The sequence below is a fragment of the Pogoniulus pusillus genome, chromosome 25 (assembly GCF_015220805.1).
Source record: "Pogoniulus pusillus isolate bPogPus1 chromosome 25, bPogPus1.pri, whole genome shotgun sequence".
In the NCBI taxonomy this organism is placed as follows: Eukaryota; Metazoa; Chordata; class Aves; order Piciformes; family Lybiidae; genus Pogoniulus; species Pogoniulus pusillus.
In genome coordinates, this window is record NC_087288.1 from 16599020 (window position 1) to 16621691 (window position 22672).

At 45.5% G+C, this 22672-nt stretch overlaps 2 protein-coding genes across 5 annotated transcripts in view; one reads left to right on the top strand and one right to left on the bottom strand.

Annotated features, from left to right (window-relative positions):
• Positions 1-14381, top strand: part of MIA3 (MIA SH3 domain ER export factor 3) — a 33934-nt gene extending 19553 nt beyond the window's left edge. The window contains exons 8-29 of one of the 2 annotated variants that reach the window (XM_064164558.1): positions 82-103; positions 2627-2715; positions 2860-2937; positions 3174-3284; positions 4894-4965; positions 5121-5225; positions 6752-6874; positions 6981-7104; positions 8418-8473; positions 8555-8645; positions 8773-8911; positions 9542-9643; positions 9746-9806; positions 9916-9951; positions 10043-10110; positions 11226-11323; positions 11442-11573; positions 11958-12026; positions 12155-12225; positions 12381-12449; positions 12979-13135; positions 13481-14381. In XM_064164558.1, the coding sequence (XP_064020628.1) occupies positions 82-103; positions 2627-2715; positions 2860-2937; positions 3174-3284; positions 4894-4965; positions 5121-5225; positions 6752-6874; positions 6981-7104; positions 8418-8473; positions 8555-8645; positions 8773-8911; positions 9542-9643; positions 9746-9806; positions 9916-9951; positions 10043-10110; positions 11226-11323; positions 11442-11573; positions 11958-12026; positions 12155-12225; positions 12381-12449; positions 12979-13135; positions 13481-13803 (2196 nt within the window). In that variant the 3' untranslated portion in view covers positions 13804-14381. The remainder of the gene's footprint in view (positions 1-81; positions 104-2626; positions 2716-2859; positions 2938-3173; positions 3285-4893; positions 4966-5120; positions 5226-6751; positions 6875-6980; positions 7105-8417; positions 8474-8554; positions 8646-8772; positions 8912-9541; positions 9644-9745; positions 9807-9915; positions 9952-10042; positions 10111-11225; positions 11324-11441; positions 11574-11957; positions 12027-12154; positions 12226-12380; positions 12450-12978; positions 13136-13480) is intronic. The other variant, XM_064164559.1, reaches the window with a different exon arrangement.
• Positions 14382-16377: 1996 nt separating this feature from the next.
• The window catches only part of AIDA (axin interactor, dorsalization associated), a 30039-nt gene continuing 23744 nt past the window's right edge, over positions 16378-22672 (bottom strand). For all 3 annotated transcript variants that reach the window (XM_064164561.1, XM_064164562.1, XM_064164563.1), the window contains 4 exons: positions 21148-21270; positions 20076-20198; positions 18398-18515; positions 16378-17592 (listed from right to left, as the gene is read on the bottom strand). In XM_064164561.1, coding sequence (XP_064020631.1) covers positions 17496-17592; positions 18398-18515; positions 20076-20198; positions 21148-21270 — 461 coding nt within the window. In that variant the 3' untranslated portion in view covers positions 16378-17495. The remainder of the gene's footprint in view (positions 17593-18397; positions 18516-20075; positions 20199-21147; positions 21271-22672) is intronic.

The window sequence follows — 22672 nt, forward strand, 5'->3', positions numbered from 1 at the left end:
CTGCATGTAAGTGGTGGCCTTTTTCTTAAGGGAAAATGATACAGTTTTTCACTTTTTTAATGGCTGTTTTTTCTTCTGTAGGTAAAAAGTAGAATATATCAAGGTAAGTTTCTCTATGCTTTTCAGTGTACTTAATACTTAAGCATTTAAAAGTTCTGAAGGTTTCTTCAGAGGACCAAGTACTTACTATTCATCTTCACTCCCTTTCAAAGGGAACAGTAAGTTTAAGGATATGGTGTAAGCTGTGGGCATCTTCACTCCTTTTCAAAGAGAACACTAAGTTTAAGGTTATGGTGTAAGCTGTGGGCATCTTCACTCCTTTTCAAAGAGAACACTAAGGTTATGGTGCAAACTGTGGGTATCTTCACTCTTTTTCAAAGAGAACACTAAGGTTATGGTGCAAACTGTGGGTATCTTCACTCCTTTTCAAAGAGAACACTAAATTTAAGGTTATGGAGTAAGCTGTAGGCATCTTCACTCCTTTTCAAAGAGAACACTAAGTTGAAGGTTATGGTGTAAGCTGTGGGTATCTTCACTCCTTTTCAAAGAGAACACTAAGGTTATGGTGTAAACTGTGGGTATCTTCACTCCTTTTCAAAGAGAACACTAAATTTAAGGTTATGGAGTAAGCTGTAGGCATCTTCACTCCTTTTCAAAGAGAACACTAAGTTGAAGGTTATGGTGTAAGCTGTGGGTATCTTCACTCCTTTTCAAAGAGCACACTAAGTTTAAGGTTATGGTGTAAGCTGTGGGCCAGTAGCTGGTATTTACTTGAATCTGAAGATGTCAGTTTTGCTTTTGGTAGTCTGATTAGGAGAAACACTGTAGCCTACACCTGCAAATTAAAGGGTAAAGAAAAGTTCCACTTTGTTCAATGTAAATATGATCCATTGGCCTGCTGGTGAGATAGCAATGAGGCAGAGTTTGGTTTTGTTTTCTAACTGGCGGTGGAGTTGCTTTTGCTTGTCATGTCTCACAAAAAGCAGCAGTTTAGTTCCTCTTGCCTGTTTGGATTAAGGGGAGTCTGAATCTCCTGTGGAGTTGCAAAGAGACCTTCTCTATGTAGAGCTAAACATGCAGATAGGATATTTCTGTGACCAGCACCTTGCTTTTTGCAAGAGCATTTCTCCAGCTTCGAGCCTATAAAATCTAAGTTTACTTAATGGGAAATAAATAGAGATGATAAATGAAATTAATAATTGTATACAAAACAAAAATAGAAAGTAATTAGCTTCACATGAACTCTCTACTTCTTTCTTTCTCAAACTACCAGTGATTAATCATTCCTCACTGGTTTCTTCGTCGCTACGCTGCAGTTTCCTTCTATACAATTAATGCAGAATTGATAAGCTGAAAAAGATCCATCTTAGATCTGCAAGGTGATTCCTATAATTGGAGGGGAGAAAACACTGGTGTTGGCAGGGTAGAAATATCTTAGCCTCCCACTCTGGGGGAAAAAACAGGAGCATAGATCTAATTTTTCATTCTTTTTTTCTTTCCCCCATCTCCTCCCAAAATAGGGTTATTTTTGGGTGACAGCATATAGAAACAAGCTAAGAACAATAGATGTTCTTCAAGCATGGTGAAGGTCATGTTGCTATTAAAATCTTTATCCAAAATAGAGGAAAAATAAGAGTGACCAAAATGCTTTGGAAGGTGGATTGCATTTGAAGTTCCAAAGATAAAATCTATTATTTGTTCTTCATGACAGTATTAAAATTGGAAGAGATAGCTAATGAGGGATTCTTGCCCTCTTTAGACTGCTGAGGGCTGCCTTGGACCTCAGCACTCCTTGTTGGCTCTCCTCAACAGAGCAGGACTCTGTGGCCTGGAATTCTGCATGTGGGTGGGGAAGGAGGAGTGAGCAGTTGCCACTGCACCCTGTGGGATGAGATTAGAGCAACCAGTGCTTCCTGTTTGTGCCGCAGGATTTGCTGAGAGGCAATTGGGGCTTGAGGTGGTTCAGGATTTGAAAAAGAAGGGCAATTGGACACTCTTTAATTTGCAGTAGAATAAGTATGTCTTGGTTGAATCCTAAGAGTTAGTTAGCTGTTTGGGTTGATAAATAAATGCATGCCTAAAGAACTGTCACAGCCCTTTGGAGGTCTGTTAGAAAGTAGTGCAGTTCCCTGAGGCTTTCTGATGCTGTCTCCTAGCTGACAGTTTCTTTCCTGTTCCCTGTAGGTCTTCCAGGGCTTTCAGCCTATTGTCTTTGCTAACTAAATACTTGGTTTCAACATAGTAGAAAATGGTGGTTGTTAAGGAAGGTGTTGCATTTCCCCCTGATTGTTAGAGCAGCAGTATGAGCTTGCTCTGGCATCCTCGCTGCCACTTCTTCCCCTGAACTCCTTCCTCTGCTCCACTGTGTGTTCCAGGTACGGCTTCTGTGAAATGGACTCAAGAGCTGTATGCTTTGTGTCTGTGTCCCACTTTTAAATGAAGCCTGAAGATACTTAGACTCCTGCAAAAAGGGCTGCCTGCCAGGGAATTGGCACTGCCCTGATTTATGCTTTAGTCCTTACTCAGAAATGTTCCCTGAAGCTGTAGTAATGGTAGCGCTGATTCCCTGCCACCCGCCTGCATGTGAACTGCAGTCACTGTAAGCTTGCCTTTTCTTTTTCCCTAGTGACTGAGAAGCAACTTGCTGAAAAGATTAAAAACCTTCTGCAGGAAAAAACAGAAATCTTAGAGAAGATCTCAGAATATGATCAAAAGGTATCATCCTAGCCTTTGTTTCCTAATTTTCTGTTTCTCATTTAGCAACACGGTCACAGCAACAGCTACTATTGTTGTTTTCTGTGCTGGCTGAGTATTATGTTGACAGTTTTCTCAATTCTGTTGGGTTATTTCTGTGCTCAGATAAAGGAAGCAAAGGAATCTGTGAAAGTGGCCCAAGAACAAAAAGACATTCTCTCTGATGAAACTGCAGGGCTTAAGGTAAGAAACAGTTACTTGTCTATAATGAAAGCAAAAACATCAGTGAACTGATTTGCTTTAATTGATCTTGAAGCCTTGAGCTTCCTGGTCTAGGTGAGGCCTTGAGCAACTTGGTCTAGGGAATGATACCCCTGCCCATGGCATGGGGGTTGGAACCAGATGATCTTCAAGGTCCCTTTCAACCTAAACCATCTGCGAATCTTTTATGCTTTCTGGTTTGTTTGTTTGTTTTCAAGGACACTGTCAAAGAACTGGAAGAAGCAAATCATCACCTAGATGACAAAGTAAAAAATCTGCACAAAATGCTTGAAACAGAGAGAAAAAAGAATGAGAAGAAACAGAACAAAGTAAGTGCAATCACACTTATGTCCTGTAATGTTCTTAATGTCCCCTAAAAGCTGGTTGGTCTCTTCTCCCAGGCAACCAGCAACAGAACAAGAGGACACAGTCTCAAGTTGTGCCAGGGGAGGTCTAGGCTGGATGTTAGGAGGAAGCTGTTGGCAGAGAGAGTGATTGGCATTGGAATGGGCTGCCCAGGGAGGTGGTGGAGTGGCTGTGGCTGGAGGTGTTGAAGCCGTGGCTGGAGGTGTTGAAGCCAAGCCTGGCTGGGGCACTTAGTGCCATGGTCTGGTTGACTGGATAGGGCTGGGTGCTAGGTTGGCCTGGATGATCTTGGAGGTCTTTTCCAACCTGGTTGATTCTATGATACATAATCTGATGGTAACCAGATAGAAACAGAACAAATTAGATGAACTGATGTGAAATTTCAGGTTCATCCCAAGCTTGAAGAGGGGAATCTCTTTGTATTTTGTTGTTGATAATGGTAGATTATTTTGATGGACTTGTATGGTTATGTGCTTTCACACACAAACCAATGCATTCAAGTCATGGACTAGTATAGTATGTCCTAGCTGGAGCCAGGAAGTTCCCTGATGTCTCAGTTCTAATTTAAATTCCCAGAGACTCAAATATATTTCATAGAGCCAATAACAATTTATAGAGTGTCCTTCCCTCTCCCCCCTTCTTTCCCAAAAGAAAGGAATTAGATGTAGAGAGAGGAGAAGCTAAGCACATCCAAATAAATAATCTCACTCTGCTTTGGAAGTTAAAAAGAAGAAAAGTTTAACAACAAAATAAAAAGATATCTGAGGTAGGGAAGTTACAGAGGTATAGGGAAGGGAAAACAAATAAAAATTGTGTAAATACAACCAGATTTTGATGGTAATGGCTTTGTCCACCTCGAGGGTGATGGCCACGTGGTGAAAACCAGGAACATGATGATGATGATGGTAAGCAGGGAGCACAGAGAGAGAGAACAGGAAGCTCCCCCTGCTTTTACGGATCTTTGGACAGGCAGGGGGAGTGGGATAACCATGAATCCCCTGGTGGTGTTCAGACCCACCCCTGGGGAGGGGTCAAGACCACCTAGGGTCAGGTTCAGAGTCACTCCCCCTGGAGGGTTAACCGTGTACACCTAACAATATGAGCTTGTACGTGAAGGAAGGATTTAGTTCTACAGTGAGTGTGAGGATCTTTAATTCTTGAGGTACTTAGGATTTTTTTCTTTCTTTTGTTTGTTTTAATTCCCTCTCTCCTTTGTAAAGCCTGATTTTCTGTATTAGTGGTAAGCTCTAGCAAGGCCTTTGGTCTTGTTTTGATCCAGACAGCAGCACGTGTTGCTTTCATTCTAGACTGTTGCAGGTGCACAGGGAAGTTTCTTAGCCACAAATGGGCAAAGTCATGGGAGATACTGATTCCAACATGCTGTGTGTTTCATTTTCTTACCTTGCTGACAAGGTAGCACTGTGTTGCTCCTAGTTTAAATGACTGCTTTAAGTGGAAATGCATTGGTGGTTTCCATGTATCAAAGGGAACTTCAGTTACACAGGTAAAATAATGAGACTATGCCATGTGTGAGGCTAACACAAAGTCGTGGCTTATCATTTTCTTGTTTAGATCTCTGAAACCCAGAAGTCCTTGGAGAAACTTCAAGAGGCTGTCAGTGTACATTCTGCAGAGCTTTCAGAGGTAAAGCATTCCCTACACCCTCTCTTGCAGTCACACTTCATACCTAGGGTGTAACAGAAAATGGTAGCTTATGCACATAGTCCTTTTAATATGTAGCTCTTGCTCCATTACAGTTTGACTTCACATCTTTCTGTTCCTTTTTGCTTCCTATGTAGGTGCAGGTAGCCCTTAATGAAGCTAAACTAAGTGAAGAAAAGGTGAAGGCTGAGCTTCATCGTGTGCAGGAAGAGAATGCTCAGCTGAAAAAGAGCAAGGAGCAAGTAAGTTATGCTCAGGCTATCCAACTTTGGTTTTTGTGTGAAGAAAATATGAAGGCTTTGTTCCTAGTTTTCTTGAGTACAGTTTCAACATGTATCTGTTTAATTTATGTCAGAATTTCACATTTTGTACTATCAAGATAAAATTCAAACCCATTACACCTGCCTGCAGAGGCTTTTTTATGCAGGTGAGCCACATCTCTTCAGTAGGAAGGCTTTTCCAGTTCCTGTGCTCTGAGTTTTTGTCAGCAGCTTCACAGAAAGTCTGTACAGATGTGGCAGTCGTTGCATGATCAGCACTAAAGGAAGTCATGATGAAGAACTGGCAGAAAGCAATTCTGAAGCTAAGCTAAATGAGGAGGGCCTTTAGCCCTGAAATGTCACAACAGTTCTTTTACAAATCATTGCAAATATCTGTGTGCTTTCTTTGTATATTAAGCAGATGGCCTTTTAAGGAGTGTGGTTTGATTACCCCTGCACTGCAATTACTTCCTTCTGTTTTGAAGTATATGAGCAGTTAGGTTGTGATATGGGCTGAGAAAATACCAAACTAGTAAAACCATATAATAATACAGAGAGATTCCCAGCATCCAGTTCTACCAATGGACTAATTCCTTTCTTTTGGGAAAGGGGGAGAGGGAAGGGCACTCTAAAAAAATTGTAATTGGCTCTAACCTCTGGGGACAGAGTGGCTGGAAAGCAGCCAGGAAGAAAGGGACCTGGGGATACTGATAGATAGTAGGCTGAAGATGAGGCAGCAGTGTGCCCAGGTGGCCAAGAGAGCCAATGGCATCCTGGCCTGTATCAGGAACAGTGAGGCCAGCAGGACAAGGGAGGTTATTCTGGCCCTGTACTCAGCACTGGTGAGGCCACACCTTGAGTACTGTGTCCAGTTCTGGGCCCCTCAATTCAAGGGAGATGTTGAGGTACTGGAATGTGTCCAGAGAAGGGTGACAAAGCTGGTGAGGGGCCTGGAACACAAAGCCTATGAGGAGAGGCTGAGGGAGCTGGGGGTGTTTAGCCTGGAGAAGAGGAGGCTCAGGGGTGACCTCATTGCTGTCTACAACTCCCTGAAGGGAGGCTGTAGCCAGGTGGGGTTGGTCTCTTCTGCCAGGCAACCAGCAATAGAACAAGGGGACACAGTCTCAAGTTGTGCTGGGGGAAGTACAGGCTGGATGTTAGGAGGAAGTTCTTCACAGAGTGAGTGATTGACATTGGAATGGGCTGCCCAGGGAGGTGGTGGAGTCACTGTCCCTGGAGGTGTTCAAGAAGAGACTGGATGAGGCACTTAGTGCCATGGTCTGGTTGACTGGATAGGGCTGGGTGCTAGGTTGGACTGGATGATGTTGGAGGTCTCTTCCAACCTGGTTGATCCTATGACTAGTGCTGGCTGTGGTAACTGTAAAACTGACCCTTTATCTGAGACCTGTGGTGATCAGTTCTCACCAGAGCTGCCAATGAAGTAGATTTTTGTTACATATACCCTGTCCTAAAAATAAATGATCTTCTTGCCTTGGTGCTTTGTACAGCTGCTGAAAGAAGCTGAAGGTTGGAGTGAGAGGCATACTGAGCTCAGTGAGCAGATCAAACTGTATCAGAAAACTCAGAAAGACATAGAAGAAGCACTTGCCTACAAGGAAAATGAAATTGAAGTAGGTTCACACTACTACAAGCTTGCTTTTGAATATAAAATGCTTACAAAGACTTGACAAAACATAGAGCAGTTCTGCCTCAGTGAACCTTTTATTTCATTCCCAGGTTTTAACTAACTGCATTATGCAACTGAAACAGCTTGACATGGATTCAGCAGCTGAGGCCAGGAAGGAGGAGGAAGGGCGTGAGTGGAGCCCAGGAGAAGATCTGGCCAATGGAGAGTTGCCAGGTACAATAATCCCACCTGCTGCTGCTAGGCCAGTGGCTGAAGCATGTGCAGTGCAATGTTTCTGTCCTGTCATATGGGGAACAGGAGGAGTCCTTGCCTGTAGCTGCCTGTGAGTTCAGAGACTACCAGCTTGAACCCTCGAACACAAAATACCTCCTGACTGAAGGGAGAAACCATTAAGAGGTCCAATGACTGCTTTTAGGTTACCTTTTAGAAATATCATAGATGTAATGAGACAGTTTTAAAGATGGAGTATAAAGGTTAGTAACTAAGAAGGTAACAAAAGCTGAGTATCTCAGCTTTGTTCTTATGCCACATTTCTTTTGCATATGAATCACATTGTAGCCAGGTAGGGGGTGGCCTCTTCTCCCAGGCAACCAGCAATAGAACAAGGGGACACAGTCTCAAGTTGTGCCAGGGAAAGTATAGGCTGGAATGTTAGGAGGAAGTTTTTCACAGAGAGAGTGATTGGCATTGGAATGGGCTGCCCAGGGAGGTGGTGGAGTCACCATCCCTGGAGGTGTTGAAGAAAAGACTGGATGAGGCACTCGGTGCCATGGTCTGGTTGACTGGCGAGGGCTGGGTGATAGGTTGGACTGGATGATGTTGGAGGTCTCTTCCAACCTGGTTGATTCTAAGATTCACATTGAGCATTGTGCTTACCTCTAGATAGATAACTACCTCAGGTAATCACACATTTTACATCTGAAAGATCAAAATAGACCTTTCCAAAACCACTCAGGCAGTTTGCCATTCCTTGTGTTGCATAGGTATTTGCTGCATGCCTTTGGAGCTTTTATTGTCCTCTCTCTTTTTCTTTGGCCCCCTTTTTTTCCAGCCATATGGTATATGTGGGCTGGAAATGTCCACTTTTTGTGTTTTCAGATAGTATGTCCAATAACAGCTCTGCATTCACATTAACACTAGCATGGTGGCTTGCAGAACTGACTAGAAGGAACCTTCTGAAAGCCTTTTGGAATAAATCTAGCAGATTTTTTGTGCTGGTCATGAAATTGGTGTTGAATTTTTCCCCCACCTCCCCCTCTTGTGTTACTGTTTGGGTTTTGTTCTTGTTGTGGGGTTTTCTTTCTTTGTTGTAGTGGGAGTTGGGTTTTTTTTGTTTGTGTTAAAAATCTTTTTGGTGCTTTTGTTTGGCAGTTTTGTTTTGTTATTTTGGGGTGGTTTTGGTGTTTTGTTGCTTAGGCTCTTTTTACCATTTAAGAAGATGGGAAGAGTATTATTTTTAACAGCTATAAAGTCCAGGGACTTGAGGTTAAAGACAGAGGGAAAACAACTGTATTTTTCTCTTCTAGACAATGAGAGTGAGAAGATGAAGACTCAGATTAAGCAGATGATGGATGTCTCCAGGGTATGCTACACAATGTATCTAATAAGTGCCACCACATGACTGCTCTGCCTAAGATCATAAACATTCTGCTCTTCTTTTCAGGTAAAAACCATGTTATCCTTAGTGGAGGAAGACAGAAACGTCCTGCAATCCAAACTGAGTGATGAAGTAGCAGCAAGACATGAACTGGAAGGTAAGCTTGGCAAAAGAATTGCTTAGGATGAATTTGAATTTGGTTCCAAACCAGAGCATTTAAGTGTCATTACAGTTTTCATCACAGCTTCTTACAACTTCCTCACCTACCTTTGCTTCTCCAACAGAGCAAATCAAAAAATTAGAGCACGACTCTGGTTCGCTTCAGTCGGCCAAAGCTCGGCTGGAAAATGAATGCAAAACTCTACAGCAGAAAGTGGAGATTCTTGGTGAACTTTACCAACAGAAGGAGATGGCACTGCAGAAGTAAGCCTTCCTTTGCCTTGCTTTTTGACAGCACAGCATACTGTATCATAGGCACTGGCCAAATGCTCTTTGCTCAGGAGGATCAAGTAATTTGAAGATGTATTTGGAATGAGAGTTGGTGACTGCTGGTTTAGTATGGCTGAAGCTAGCAACTTTGGTTCTTTAGTATTTCCATCATTCACAGACCCTAAAGAGACTCTCACCAGGCACAATGTTGCATTATATGAAATATGATATTTAGTTATTATTAATTAGTAAATAATCTTAAAAGATAAAAACCAAATGAGTGACTTTTGGAGGAGGGAGATAGATGGCTTTCAGAGAATCATAGAATCAACCAGGTTGGAAGAGACCTCCAAGATCATCCAGTCCAACCTATTCCCCAGCCGTATCCAGTCAACTAGACCATGGCACTAAGTGCCTCAGCCAGTCTTTTCTTGAAGACCTCCAGGGACAGTGACTCTACCACCTCCCTGGGCAGCCCATTCCAATGCCAATCACTCTCTCTGTGAAGAACTTCCTCCTAACATCCAGCCTAGATCTTGATATCACTGTGGGTAGGAGAGGAACTTTGTATTTGAGTTGTAGGTGGAGAATGGTACATGCTGCTTCTTTTTTTTCCTGATGCAGAAAACTAACCCAGGAGGAATATGAGCGCCAGGAGAAGGAGCAGAAGTTGTCTGCAGCAGATGAAAAAGCTGTGCTGGCCATCGAGGAAGTCAAAGTTTACAAGTAACCTCGGTTTCTGAAGGCTGTTGCTTTCCTTTATTTCAGTTATTGAACAATATTCATTTAAACTTCTCTCTTTCCCCTCTTTTCTTTGTTTTGGTACAGGCAAAGGATCCAAGAAATGGAAGAAGAATTGCAAAAAACAGAGAGATCTTACAAAAACCAGGTACACTTCTTGCTTGCTGCTCCTTGTGTCACCTACTGCGCCCTGCTGCTGCTGGGTAGTGATTACTGGAGACACACAAAACACACTAACCTGCTCCTTTTCTTCTCAGATTGCTGCTCATGAGAAAAAGGCACATGACAATTGGGTAAGAATGCTCTTCCTTTTCTGAAGCAAAGAGTTGGTATTTGACCTCAGGTTGGTGCAGCTAATGCAGTTGGCAAACTTTTCCCTGACAGCTCATTGCCCGCTCTGCTGAGAGAGCTCTGGCTGAAGAAAAACGAGAAGCAGCCAACTTGAGACAGAAGTGAGTGTGGTACAGACTGGTTTTATGGCTTTGAATGTGCTGTGTGATGACTGGAATGGTGTGGTCAGCAGGAGCAGGGAGGTCATTCTGCCCCTGTACTCTGCACTGGTTAGACCACACCTCGAGTACTGTGTTCAGTTCTGGGCCCCCCAGTTTAGGAGGGACATTGAGATGCTTGAGCGTGTCCAGAGAAGGGCAATGAGGCTGGGGAGAGGCCTTGAGCACAGCCCTACGAGGAGAGGCTGAGGGAGCTGGGATTGGTTAGCCTGGAGAAGAGGAGGCTCAGGGGAGACCTTATTGCTGTCTACAACTACCTGAGGGGTGGTTGTAGCCAGAGGGAGGTTGCTGTCTTCTCTCAGGTGGCCAGCACCAGAACAAGAGGACACAGCCTCAAGCTGTGCCAGGGGAAATTCAGGCTTGAGGTGAGGAGAAAGTTCTTCCCTGAGAGAGTCATTGGACACTGGAATGGGCTGCCCGGGGAGGTGGTGGAGTCGCTGTCCCTGGAGCTGTTCAAGGCAGGATTGGATGTGGCACTTGGTGCCATGGTCTGGCCTTGAGCTCTGTGGTAAAGGGTTGGACTTGATGATCTGTGAGGTCTCTTCCCACCTTGGTGATACTGTGATACTGTGTGACTGGAAGAGAAGGAGCTGAAGTGGGGTGAGCCTGTGTGCTCTAAGTCATAGTATGGTCTGGGTTGGAAGAGACCTCTAAGATCATCAAGTCGTCAACCTAAGACTGCCATGGCCATTAAACCATGTCCCAAAGTGTTCACACGTTTCTTGAACACCTCCAGGGATGGTGACTCCTCCACCTCCCTGGGCAGCCTGTTCCAATGCCTGACCACTCTTCCAGTCAGAAAATGTTTCCTAATATCCAATCTAAACCTCCCCTGGCACAATTTCTGGCCATTTCCTCTTCGTTTGATGTGCAGGATGTGTGCCAGTTAGGGGTTTTAAACTCCTATTAAACAGTTTTGATGATTAAAATGAGATTTCTTGGTGAAAGCTGCAAAGTTTTATAATGCACTTTGCATTATTGCATTTTTATAACCAATGTAACTTACATGTATGATATGAATGATGAAAAAACCCAAACCTTTTTCTTTTTTTCATTAGATTAATAGAAGTAAACCAAAAAATTGCTATGCTTCAAAGACCATTAATTGTAAAGCCAACTCCAGGCAGACCCAATCGCCAAGTCCCACCCCGACGAGGTAAGTGCTGCCTTTTCTCTCAGATCTTTGGTCTTTGAGTCAGTAAATCCTGAAAAAAAAATAAGGCTTTGATAAATTGTAGATAACTAAATCAAGTGCTTTTTCCTCCTTGGCACAGGGCCCTTGAGCAGGGATGGCTCTTTTGGCCCCTCACCTGTGAGCGGAGGAAATCCATCACCCACGCAGATGATAGAAGCTCCTGCTCGGCCCCTTTCTGCTCCTCGAAGGGAAGGCTCAAGAGGTGAATTTGGTAAGCAGCAAAGCTTCCCTTCTGTGATGACCATCTCTTATGCTCTTCACTGACAGAGTCATTGGACACTGGAATGGGCTGCCCGGGGAGGTGGTGGAGTCGCCGTCCCTGGAGCTGTTCAAGGCAGGATTGGACGTGGCACTTGGTGCCATGGTCTAGCCTTGAGCTCTGTGGTAAAGGGTTGGACTTGATGATCTGTGAGGTCTCTTCCAACCTTGGTGATACTGTGATACTGTGAAACCCAGGAGCACTGAGCTTCTAAGGACAGTGCTAGGTATTGATAGCAGCTTTATTAATACACAGGGGTGTCACTGTTCTTAAGAAAACTAGGGATAGCTCAGGCCTGTGTTGATGGGAGTCTGTGGGGTTCTTGTTTTCCCCTAGGTTCAGTGGTAGATGGTCCCCCTGCTCCACGAAGGCCACCAGAGTTACCTGGAAGGATGTCTGTCCCTGGTAAGTTATGTGGACTGCAGCCTGCTGCAGCTTACTCAGTTTTGCTTTCACTTCAGCAATGCAACGCAAAAGCCATCTTCCATACCCTGGGCATGGCTAAGACTTGGCATTTGTGGCTCTCTTTCCAGACCTGGGGCCTGCTGTAGCATCCCTGATTGTGCCAAGAACCTCCTCCCCTTCCACAGCAGTGGATGGAGCGGTAAGCTGAGAAAACCCCAACCTTCAGGAATCATTTAGAGTACATGATTCACTGTATTTCCACTTGCTTCTTTAACTGTATCGTGTTCTGTCTTGTCTACATCCTCTCACTACCCTTATTTGCTGTCAAAAAAACCAACCCCCAAACCAAAGCAGCCCTCCCCCCAAGAGTCTGAAGCCTCTTGTGTAGCCACTGCTGCTTCACCTTCTGTTGAACCAGCTACAGTGAGTATTCAGAGGCTGCGTATGGTGTTAGTCTGCTTTGATGGAGCGGAGTAACAAGCTGGGTGCTCTGAGCTGCTAAGTAACAAACTGCAACACTAACCAAGGACTTGGACCTTTGCCTCGCAAGGGTTCTCTAACAGTTGCTGTCTGGGTTTTGTGGAACTAAGGAAACAAGATCTTTTGGGTTAAGGACTGCAGGCAAAGAGCTTTGAGCAACTACAGCGCTAATCCCCAGATGCTGCCTTACCTGTGGTGTTACAGCACAATTCCATCTGCAACTCAGGGTGCCAGACCCTTTACCAAAGGGGTGGTTCACTCCTGGCTACTGCAGGTGGTGCTCTGGGTGACAGTGCAGTAACTTTTCCCTTTTCTCCCTGGGTGAGCTGTTTTTGAAGGTATTGTTGCATCTTGGGTGTGTGGTTTTTGACTCTTCCACCTCTTGGTCTTTGGGTGAGTGGTTGTGACGTGCAGCAGTGTCAGTACTTCTCTGATGCAGTGAGTAACACTGAAAATAACCTATCTCCCACAGGCTAATGCTATTCCCAAAGGCCCTCCTTCTTTCCCTGGAACACCTATCATGACCTCCCCAGCAATGGGACCTCCACCTCCACCACCACTTCGCTACGGTCCGCCGCCAGCTGCTCTCCGTGGGCACTTTGGGCCTCGACCTCTTCCTGTGCCCCTAGGTACAGTTGCATTGCCGTGTGCTGAATCTGCCCCCCTGTGGTTCTCATCAGCCTGCTGCAGAAACAAGATCTGCCACCTGTTAGCATGGCAGATGCTTCCCCAGGCTTCCTGGCGTCTGTCTTGCTCAGTAAGCTTGGACAGGTGGCATTTTTCAAGCCTCTTTCATGCTAAGCTATTTAGGAGGCATTTTTCCTTGTTTAGTCTAAACGAACCCAGCAGCCAAGACTGAGGCCTGTATGTGACACTGACCTACACCAGGGCTGCTCCAAAAAATGAAGAACATGTCTTCACCATTTAGGTTGAAGCAATATTTCCTTTAACTCCCTGTTTTCCTTTCCTTCTAGTTCGTGGTGCTCCCTTGCCACCTCCAGCCGCAAGAGATTTCTTACCCGGCCCACCCTTAGGAATGAGAGATCTGCCTCCTGGCCCACTGCCACCTCCTCCAGATCCAAGAGGCTATGGACGTGGGCACCCACCTTTTCAACCCCTAGGTCCTCCTGGCCCAAGAGATTATCCTCCAGGCCCACGGCTACCCCCACCTGGTGCCAGAGACTATACACCTTCTCCTAACAGAGACTTGCCTCCATCAGGCCCTAGGGACTACCCCCCAGGCCCACCACCGCCAGCCTCAAAGGACTACACACAGCCACCCGTGCAGAAACCCTAACTGCAGCCTCTGGTCAGCAGCTCAAGGGAATGGACCTCAGTGCACTTCCTGCAGTCAGGATTGTAGGAAATGGCTCTCTCCTTGAAGCCACTTGTCTCATTTCAGTATATTTCAGCTTTTGCAGGATTAATTTTTACCCAGTTGCTACAGACATCTTATGTGCATTTATGAATCACCTTAAACTCATCCATCCTCTTGGGCTGCAAGAACCTCCTTCTTGGGATGGACTTGAACCTTCTCTAAACGTGCAATAGAAAGGAAGTACCTGTGTGGCTAGTTTTAATTCAATGTAGCCTCTGTAACCAGTTGGTGAATGAAACTAATTTCGTGGAAAAAAATGTAAATCAAATCATTTCCTGTGGAAATAATTTTTAAGTAAAATGTTCTCTTACTTGCCTTCTCCATCACATCATTGAGCTGCAGTGACTGTAGGCCAGGGCTTTGGGTGAGGACTGGGAGGTAGTTTGGTCTTTGGTTTGGTTTTTTAAAGGTCTGGTCAAGAGATCAGGAGCACAAAGGACACTGTACTCAAAGGAGACTTAGAATAAAAAGCAAACCTCCTTTTGCACAACCCTGAAGGCTTTGCTTCAGTTGTCACCTCTTGTTCAGAAAGGACAGGGGTTGGGTGACTGCATCAGGGAAAGCCAGGGCCAGGCCTGAGGATGGGAATTGAGGTTAACTTGCAACATCAGGTTACCTTCATGCTTCACATCATGAGGATGAGGGGGGGTGGATGTAGAGAGCCTTTGAGAAGTGAATGCCTTGGGAATCTGAGGTCTAAGACATTGCATCATCTGTTTCTTGCAGCATGAACTAAGGTTTAAGAGCTGTTTGTCTCAGCCTTGAAGACTGGTTTAGCTTCCTTAGCAGTAAGGAAGCTGTATTGTGACAACCTGTGTCACCTGGAAGCAGAGCAGGGGTGTGTATCCCCTATAAACCAGTAGTGCTTTAACTCCCTTTGCAGACACAAGACCGCAGGGAGTTTTAGAAGCAGCTCTGCCCTCAGCTGCTCGGGGAAGGCTGAGTGCAAGTGCTGGCACAGGGCATTGGCAGAGCAGGCCCCTGACCTAGACAAAGCTTTTCCAGAAGTGCTCTGTACACTGAGTGAAAGAAAAAAGGGATAATTAGGACTAATTAAAAAAAAACCTACAGCAAGGCCATTACAGCTTTACTGCCAGAGGACAAGCAGCCATGAAACTCGCCCTCTAGGTGTTACAGTCTCGCAGTGCAAGCATCAAGCTTTAGCTTTTAGAGGAAAGACAAAGATGGAACATCACTGAAGCATGAAACAATACATTGAGCTTCTGGTGGGGAAAACAGTCCAGTGAAAGAGAGAGCACATTAAAAAACAGCAAAGGAGAGAAGCAACTTTAAAAATGGTATTTCACACTCCACAGACATTGAGGCACAATTTGTTAAATACAAAGCTCCACTTGCATATTTAACCAAAACTACTCCAAAGTTGACATTTCATAGCACTGGAGTTCAGAGAGACAGGGACAGGCTGGGGAGGAGGCAAAGCAGCTGACACAATGGGACTGTAGTTGATGTGGAAGTGTTCCATTTGGGTAGCAACCAATGACATACACAACAAGGAACATTCGAGTTCTCCAAGCTCAGGTTTTTCCCCAGCACCAGGCTCTGCAATGTTTGGTGTCTTCTCCCTCCCCACCCCTGCAGCCAGCATTTTAACAACTTGAAGCCAGCTAAGCTAGCAGGACCAGGCAGAGGGCTTGAGTGCCATGAGGCACAGGGGCCACGTTGATGCCAGCACACACAGGAGGATGGCAGAGCTGGTGCAAGGCCCCAACACTGTCTTCTGCTGATCAAAGCCAGCTGCTGCAGTGGTGCTGGGTACTATGGATTTTAAGATCAGCCAGACTTGCACCAACTAGGGACCACCAGCAGCTGACAACTATTGACTCAGCTTGGATTGATTAGCAGCTGTAAAGCTTTGCTCCATCCTTTGGCACAGGTCAAAGGATGGTTGATTTAAGAATGTGTGTGTTTGTCCTCTTTTGGTCTGGCAGCCAGAAGGCTGCATTCCAAGGTATTCCCCTAACTTGCAGTGATACCTTTTCAGGCTTGATATTGACTGTAGCAGATGTAATACCCCCAGGGTAGCAAAAAGATCTGTAAACAGGAAAATTGCACTTTTCCCTCCTCCCCTTCCAACAGGTAGTGCAATTTGAGGAAGTGATGTGGTAACACTTAAGTAATATCATCTCCAGTTGCACCAGAACAGAGGGAAGGTGTGCAGATTAGGACATTCCAAAACAGCTTATCCTAATCAGTGTGGGAAAGCCAACAATGCTGAACTCCTGCCTCTGGACAGACAAATATCATGAGGAACAGTAGCCTTCCCCTTCCCTTAAAGCCTAAATTAACATCTTGGGGTTACACTACAGAAAAGAGGAACTGGTGATAAGCTGTACCCAGCCTGCTTAAAATAAACCTAACATTGACACTATTTTGGGAGCTGGGTCTTGTTATTTAGGCACTAGTTTAGATATGCAAGAAGTGTTCTCAAACTTACTGTATTAAATAGCCACACAAATATAGGAAAGATTTGACTGGGTTCTATTTCTGTCCCTTTATTAGGTCAAAAGATGAATGCAAGTGTGTCATAAGCCAATGTCCTGCAGCTTATTACACACCAAATAAAAAAACATAGAAAATAAAGGATAATCCTATCTACTTACATAAAAAAGAAGTAATTTTTAGAGTAAGTTTCCAGACTTGCACAAAACATGCAGAGAACTGCAGACAATCAGTTTCCCTAAGAACAGCAGTTTCATGTGAAAGGTGGGTCCAACCTGCTAGCCAGATGTACTTGACCAAAAGCTCTGGAAAATTGATGCTTAAATGCTGAGGGGTGTGCCCCTTTGCTGTCACTAAAATGGCACAGCATCCTTCATGGATGAAGCCCTGAAGGAAGCCTCTCTTGCATCCCCCTCCCACCCTTGCAAATCACTCTGGGACAAGGTACAGGAAACCAATCAGCTCTATTGAGGAATAACAGGACTGTAACAGGCATTGTGTCCAACACTCAGTACGAGTGGATCAGGCAAGGCTGTTAAAAGCATAGTTCAAGGTTCTCATCTGCACTTGTCCTCCTCCTGGCCTGACCAAAGCAGAACAGCTGACTGAGGAGCTCTTCTGTGGCCATCCTACTTGACCCAGCACCCCACTCCCTTCTCTCTCTTTAAATCACTTGCAGCTCTTCAAGCTTCTTCTCATCCCACTTCATCTTTCTTCTGCTACCCTGCCCACTGGAGAGGACTCTGAAAGGCAGATGAGAGGAACTAGACTAGCACAGCAAGCATAGAGACCTAGTAGGCCTGCCATGTCTTTATTGCTACAGGTCTGGCAAAGGGGCAGTCTCCATCCTTGGGTGAAGCCCAAGGCAAAAGGGTAGGAACAGTTAAGAGAAAAACAAGTGATGAACAGCAAAACTAGGAAAAGCAGTCAACATATTTCAGGGCTCTCAGAAAAAAACCTCTAGCTGGAAGGTACTGAAACAATCTTGCACTTGACTACTAAGAGGCTTGCCTCTGACCCCGGAGCAGTGTGATGGTCGCGTCTGACCTACTGGCACCAATGCAGATGTTCTCCCGTCCCTCGAAGGCTAAGGCTGCTACACACAGCTACCATGAGTGGTGGTTCAGTTCACAGACAACTCACAGCTAGGGTCATTCCTTGTGCAGCGTTTGATGGAGGTGAAGGTAAAGTGGTTTCTTGGTCAAGAGCTGCAGTTTCTTCCTTTTGAAGTCGGTGGGTTTTTTGTACCTGGAACCAGCAGACAGTAAGTTACTCTGCATGCCAGCTAACGGTGGAGCAGGAAGATGGAAGCCAGCTACAAAGCTTGTCCTGATGGCCATCCTCTTTAGAATACTTCTGCCAAGACTCACTGGAGACAACAATAATGAGCAGCTCAAGAGGAAGAAAGTCAACCCCCTGCTTTCTCTGGATTGTTATTTTAACAAAGGTTTGCATTTACACATGCATGCAGGGTTTCTGCAAGGAGAATTCCCAGTACTATGCTCTGGATTGCAGGAAAGGCACTACCAGCTACTCACTACTCCAGAAACACTCCAGCTAGCACAGACTGAGCATTCTTCCTAGTGATGCCCAGAACTGCAAGGTTCACCCTCGTCCTGAAAACAAAACCTCACAAGCCTCACTCATAGCTTCAGCCTCACAGCGAGGGTAGGTGCACATCATAACCACTGCAGTGTGACTGCCTCAGCAATTTCAAGCAGTAAAACCCACAACCACCCAACAGCACTTGGAAATGTTCACAACATCCAGCTGCAGATCAGTACCCATGGGTAGCTTCAGACTGGAGGTGAGGAGGAAGTTCTTCACTATGAGAGTGGTGAGGGCCTGAATGGGTTGCTCAGGGAGGCAGTGGAGGCCTCATCCCTGGAGGTGTTTAAGGCCAGGCTGGATGGGGCTCTGGCCAGCCTGCTCTAGGGTAGGGTGTCCCGTGCCTATGGCAGGGAGGTTGGAACTGGCTGATCCTTGTGGTCCCTTCCAACCCTGCATGATTCTATGATTTCCTCTGCCACTGACATAATTGCAAGTCACTTACAGTTCTATGACAATTGCCCCAGGTTTAATTTCATCCATCTCCATGAAAGCAAAGCACTTGGTGCTAGTAAACCTCTTCTTAGGCTTGTAGTGTTTGAATTCAAAGAAAATAGCTGCACCTAGAGCAGAAAATGGTTTAGCAGAAACGTTAGCAATGACAGGCAGCAGTTATCTGAAAACTTCTCTGCCATTAAGATGCTCTACAGACTTAGGAGGGAATTGTCTCCATCACATCCTGGTAGGAAGTTCAGGAAGTGTGGGTTAGATGAGCAGACAGTGAGGTGGATTGAGAACTGGCTGAAAAACAGGGCTCAGAGGGTTGTGATCAGCAGGGCACTTTAGTTGGAGCCCTGTAGCTAGTGATACTCCCAGGGGTCAGTACTGGATCCAGTCTTGTTCAACATACTCATCAGTGACCTGTGTGAGGGACTGAGTGTCCCCTCTGCAAGTTTGCTGATGACACACAACTGAGAGGAGAGGCTGACACAGCAGAAGGCTGTGCTGCCACTCAGTGAGACCTGGATAGGCTGGAGAGTGGGGTGATCCCCACAAAGATCAACAAGGGCAGCTGTAGAGTCCTGCACCTGGGGAGGAGTAGCCTCATGCACCAGTACAGGTTAGGAGACCATCTGCTGGCAAACAAATCAGAGAACAGCCTGGGAGGAAGTTCTAGCGGGCAACAAGATCACCACGAGCTAGCAATGTGCTCTTGTGGCCACCAAGGCCACTAGGTCTCCTGTGGTGTGTTCAGAAGTGTGGCCAGCAAGCCAAGGGAGGTTTTCCTCCTCTTCTACTTTGCCCTAGTGAGACCACATGTGGAATATCGTGTCCATTTCTAAATTCCCTAGTTCAAGAGACCAGGAATCACTGGAGAAAGTCTAATGGAAGACCACAAAGTTGATTAGGGGACTTGGAGCATCTCTCTTATGAGGAGAGGCTGAGACCTAGGGCTGTTTAACCTGGAGGAGACTGAGAGGATCATACCAATGCTTATGAATCTCCAAATGGTAGAGGTAAGGAGGATGGGGCCAGACTCTTTTTACTGCTCCCCAGTGACAGGACCAAGGGCAGTGGGTACAAACTACAACACAGGAGGTTTCACTTGAACTTTAGGAAACATTTCTTTACTGTGAGGGTGCCAGAGCACTGGTCCAGGCTGTCCAGAAAGGTTGTGCAGTCTCCTTCTCTGAAGACTTGCAATACTTGTCTGAATGTTCTCCTGTGCAACCTGCTTTGGCAGGGAGGCTGGACTCGATTTCTGGGGGTCCCTTCCAGCCCCTACCATTCAGTGACTGTGATCTCCAGCGTGTCTGTTACTCAAAAGCTACACCACGTTCTTACAATGCTCACCACACTCAGAGGAGCTTGTAGCCTTCACTCAATTATTCACATGCAGGTAACAGTTTGCCCAGTGACTATGAAGGTGATAAAGCAGCTCAGTACCTCTGTAGTAGACCAAACTGCTGCATTTTTCTCTCTCTTCACTCCTCTCTTGTCTGCAAGTCATTGTAATGACTGATTTGAGGGACACAGGGTGCAAGCCTTCTTTTTAATCCTTGTCTAGATCTTGAGCCCTGCAGCAGCAGCTCAGGCACAGCCCATTTCTTAGATGAGGAGCAGCCTAGTGCTGACACTTGCAAAGCTCCTGGGCCCTGCTTCAGGTCTTTGCCACCACATACCTTTAGTTAGTTTTTCAATGTGTTTCTGAATCTCAATGTCCACATTAAAATGGACATATGTGTCCTCCTTCCTCAAAGCCACAGGAGTATCTTGCACAGGAGTCAGATCTATTCCATTCAAATCTGCAGGCAAACAAACAAACAAATCACATGAGAAGGGCAAAAGCTTCTTTAAGGGATTTATGGCACACTCCTAACACTGCCCCAACACCAAGTATTTTATCTCTGTGTTAGGTATCCAGTAGCACATGGGCAAGGGCTCTGTCATACCTGAAAGCCACTGAAGGCTGTTGGCTCAGCTATACATTTTCATCTGACAAACAACACAAACACCACATACCCCAAAAGACTGCAAAAGCAGATTAAGAGTAAGAAATTCTGACTACAAGAGCCTCCTGCTAAGACATGAAAGGTGAGGGAGAGGCAGATGCTCCCACCAGAAAGTCTGAATACCAAAAATCTCTGCCTCAAGCCATCTGAAAGGAGAAATCCTGGACTGACCAGCAAAGAGGTTCTTACAGATCCATGGAGGCTTTCAGAGGGCAAGGCTCACAGCCCACCAGCCTTTGGCAGAAATATTTCATTACCAAGGCTAGAACATGTTTTATTTTACTTGCAAGCTTTACTATCCAGCTTCATACCCATTCTTCTAAAGAGTAATCCCTGGTAAAATGATCTTTTAGTAAAACCTTAGTTTAGTGATAGGACAAGAATGGAGTCAGTGGACTGTGGCTCATCTCCAGAAAGTCCAGAGACTGCTCTGTTAGGGAGTCCAGACAGATCTGTACCCTCTACAGCTGAAGCAGCTGGAATAGAGAAGTGCAGTCCTTCAAGTCACAGGTACTCAGCTCCCAGCATGTCTTCTCCAGTGATTCACTTCCCAATTACCTCCCAGACACAGAATTTTCCCAGCCTTGATTAAAGCAGAAGCCTTAAATCCACCACAGGAAATGCAAGTAGCAACAAGGATTTTTAGGCAGCAGGTTGGAGAAGAAAAAGAATCAATAAAGTTTTCAGAGAACACACTCTCTCCACCGATTAGAAGTGAGGAGCCAGGAAGAGAAAGCATTACCCTTTACACTGACTGTGATGTAAGGATCAATGCACTGCCCAGCATCTTTCAGACCAATTTTCTCTATGGTGATGGTGAGTAATGTCATCCCGGGTTCAGATGGCAATCTGGGTAATAAAGTACCTGGAAGAAGTAAAGCACATGGTTCAGCCCTTGTGTCACCTTGCAGCAGTATCCCACATCAGCTCTCAAAGATGTGGATCTCCTCAGGATGTTCAAAGCCCAAGGACTCCTATCCCAGCAGCCCACGAGGAAGTCTGTGTGCACAGACACCACTTGACACATTTCAAAGCCCACACCAAAAAATAAACCCAGAAGTGCCTCAAGAGAAGTGAATCCCTAAGGAAAAAAAAGAAGCCATAAGAAAAGAGCTTTGTTTAAAGGGCTCTTTCTTGCTCTCATGCAGAGTAACTCACTCAAGGAACTCACTTTATATCAGTTTTAAGGATTAAAGTTGGAAGGCTGGATTCAATCTGCAGCTGCAAGACATTCAGATACTTTCAGGAGTCCCACCCCATTGAACATGACTTGGCTTCATGTTGAACATTTAGACAGAGAGAATAGGGAGGAAAAGAGCATTGCTGTTAATCCCAGTGGACATCAGGGAACCAGAAGAGAGATTTTTAAGTATCTAAGTTCTACTTGACCTCTATGTAAAGGGAAAAGAAATAAATAGTGTTTGCATCCCCTAAATTCCTTTCTGCATTAAGGAAGGAGTTCCCAGCTCTATATCAATGCTACCTTTAGCATTGAAAGCTCACTGTCAGTGTGAATAAACGAATCCTCACAGTGCTGAGGAAGACAGTGCAGCAAGAAATCCAAGAGAAAGCTAAACTGTTCAAATTCTGCATCCAGTTCTGGAGCCCCCATTACAAGAAGGATGTGGAGATGCTGGAGCATATCCAGAGAAAGGCCACTGGGATGCTCAGAGGGCTGCAGCAGCTCTGCTGTGAGCACAGACTGAAAGAGTTGAGGCTGTGCAGTCTGGAATAGAGGAGGCTCCCAGGTGACCTTCCAGTATCTAAAAGGGGCCTACAAAACAGCTGGGGAGGGACTTTTCAGGCTCTCAGAGAGTGACAGGGCTCAGGGGAATGGAGCAAAGCTGGAGATGGGTAGGTTCAGAGTGGAGGTGAGGAGGAAGTTGTTGAGCATTAGAGTGGTGAAGGGCTGGAATGGGTTGCCCAGGGAGGTGGTTGAGGCTCCATCCCTGGAGGTGTTTAAGGCCAGGCTGGCTGAGGCTGTGGACAGCCTGCTCTGGGGTAGGGTGTCCCTGCCCATGGCAGGGGGATTGGAACTGGCTGATCCTTGCGGTCCCTTTCAACCCTGACTGATCCTATTCTATAAATTCACTAAACTCATGAGATTCTGTCACCAACAATGGAGTAGGCTTCCTCATGCTGATTTCAGTGAAAACTTGGAGGCTTCAAGCCTCTTTCCAGCATTAGATGACTAAGCACCAAGACAGAAAATGTTTAGACCCAGGGGCAGGTTTGATTTAAAGCTTTGATTTTCTAGTTTAAAAACA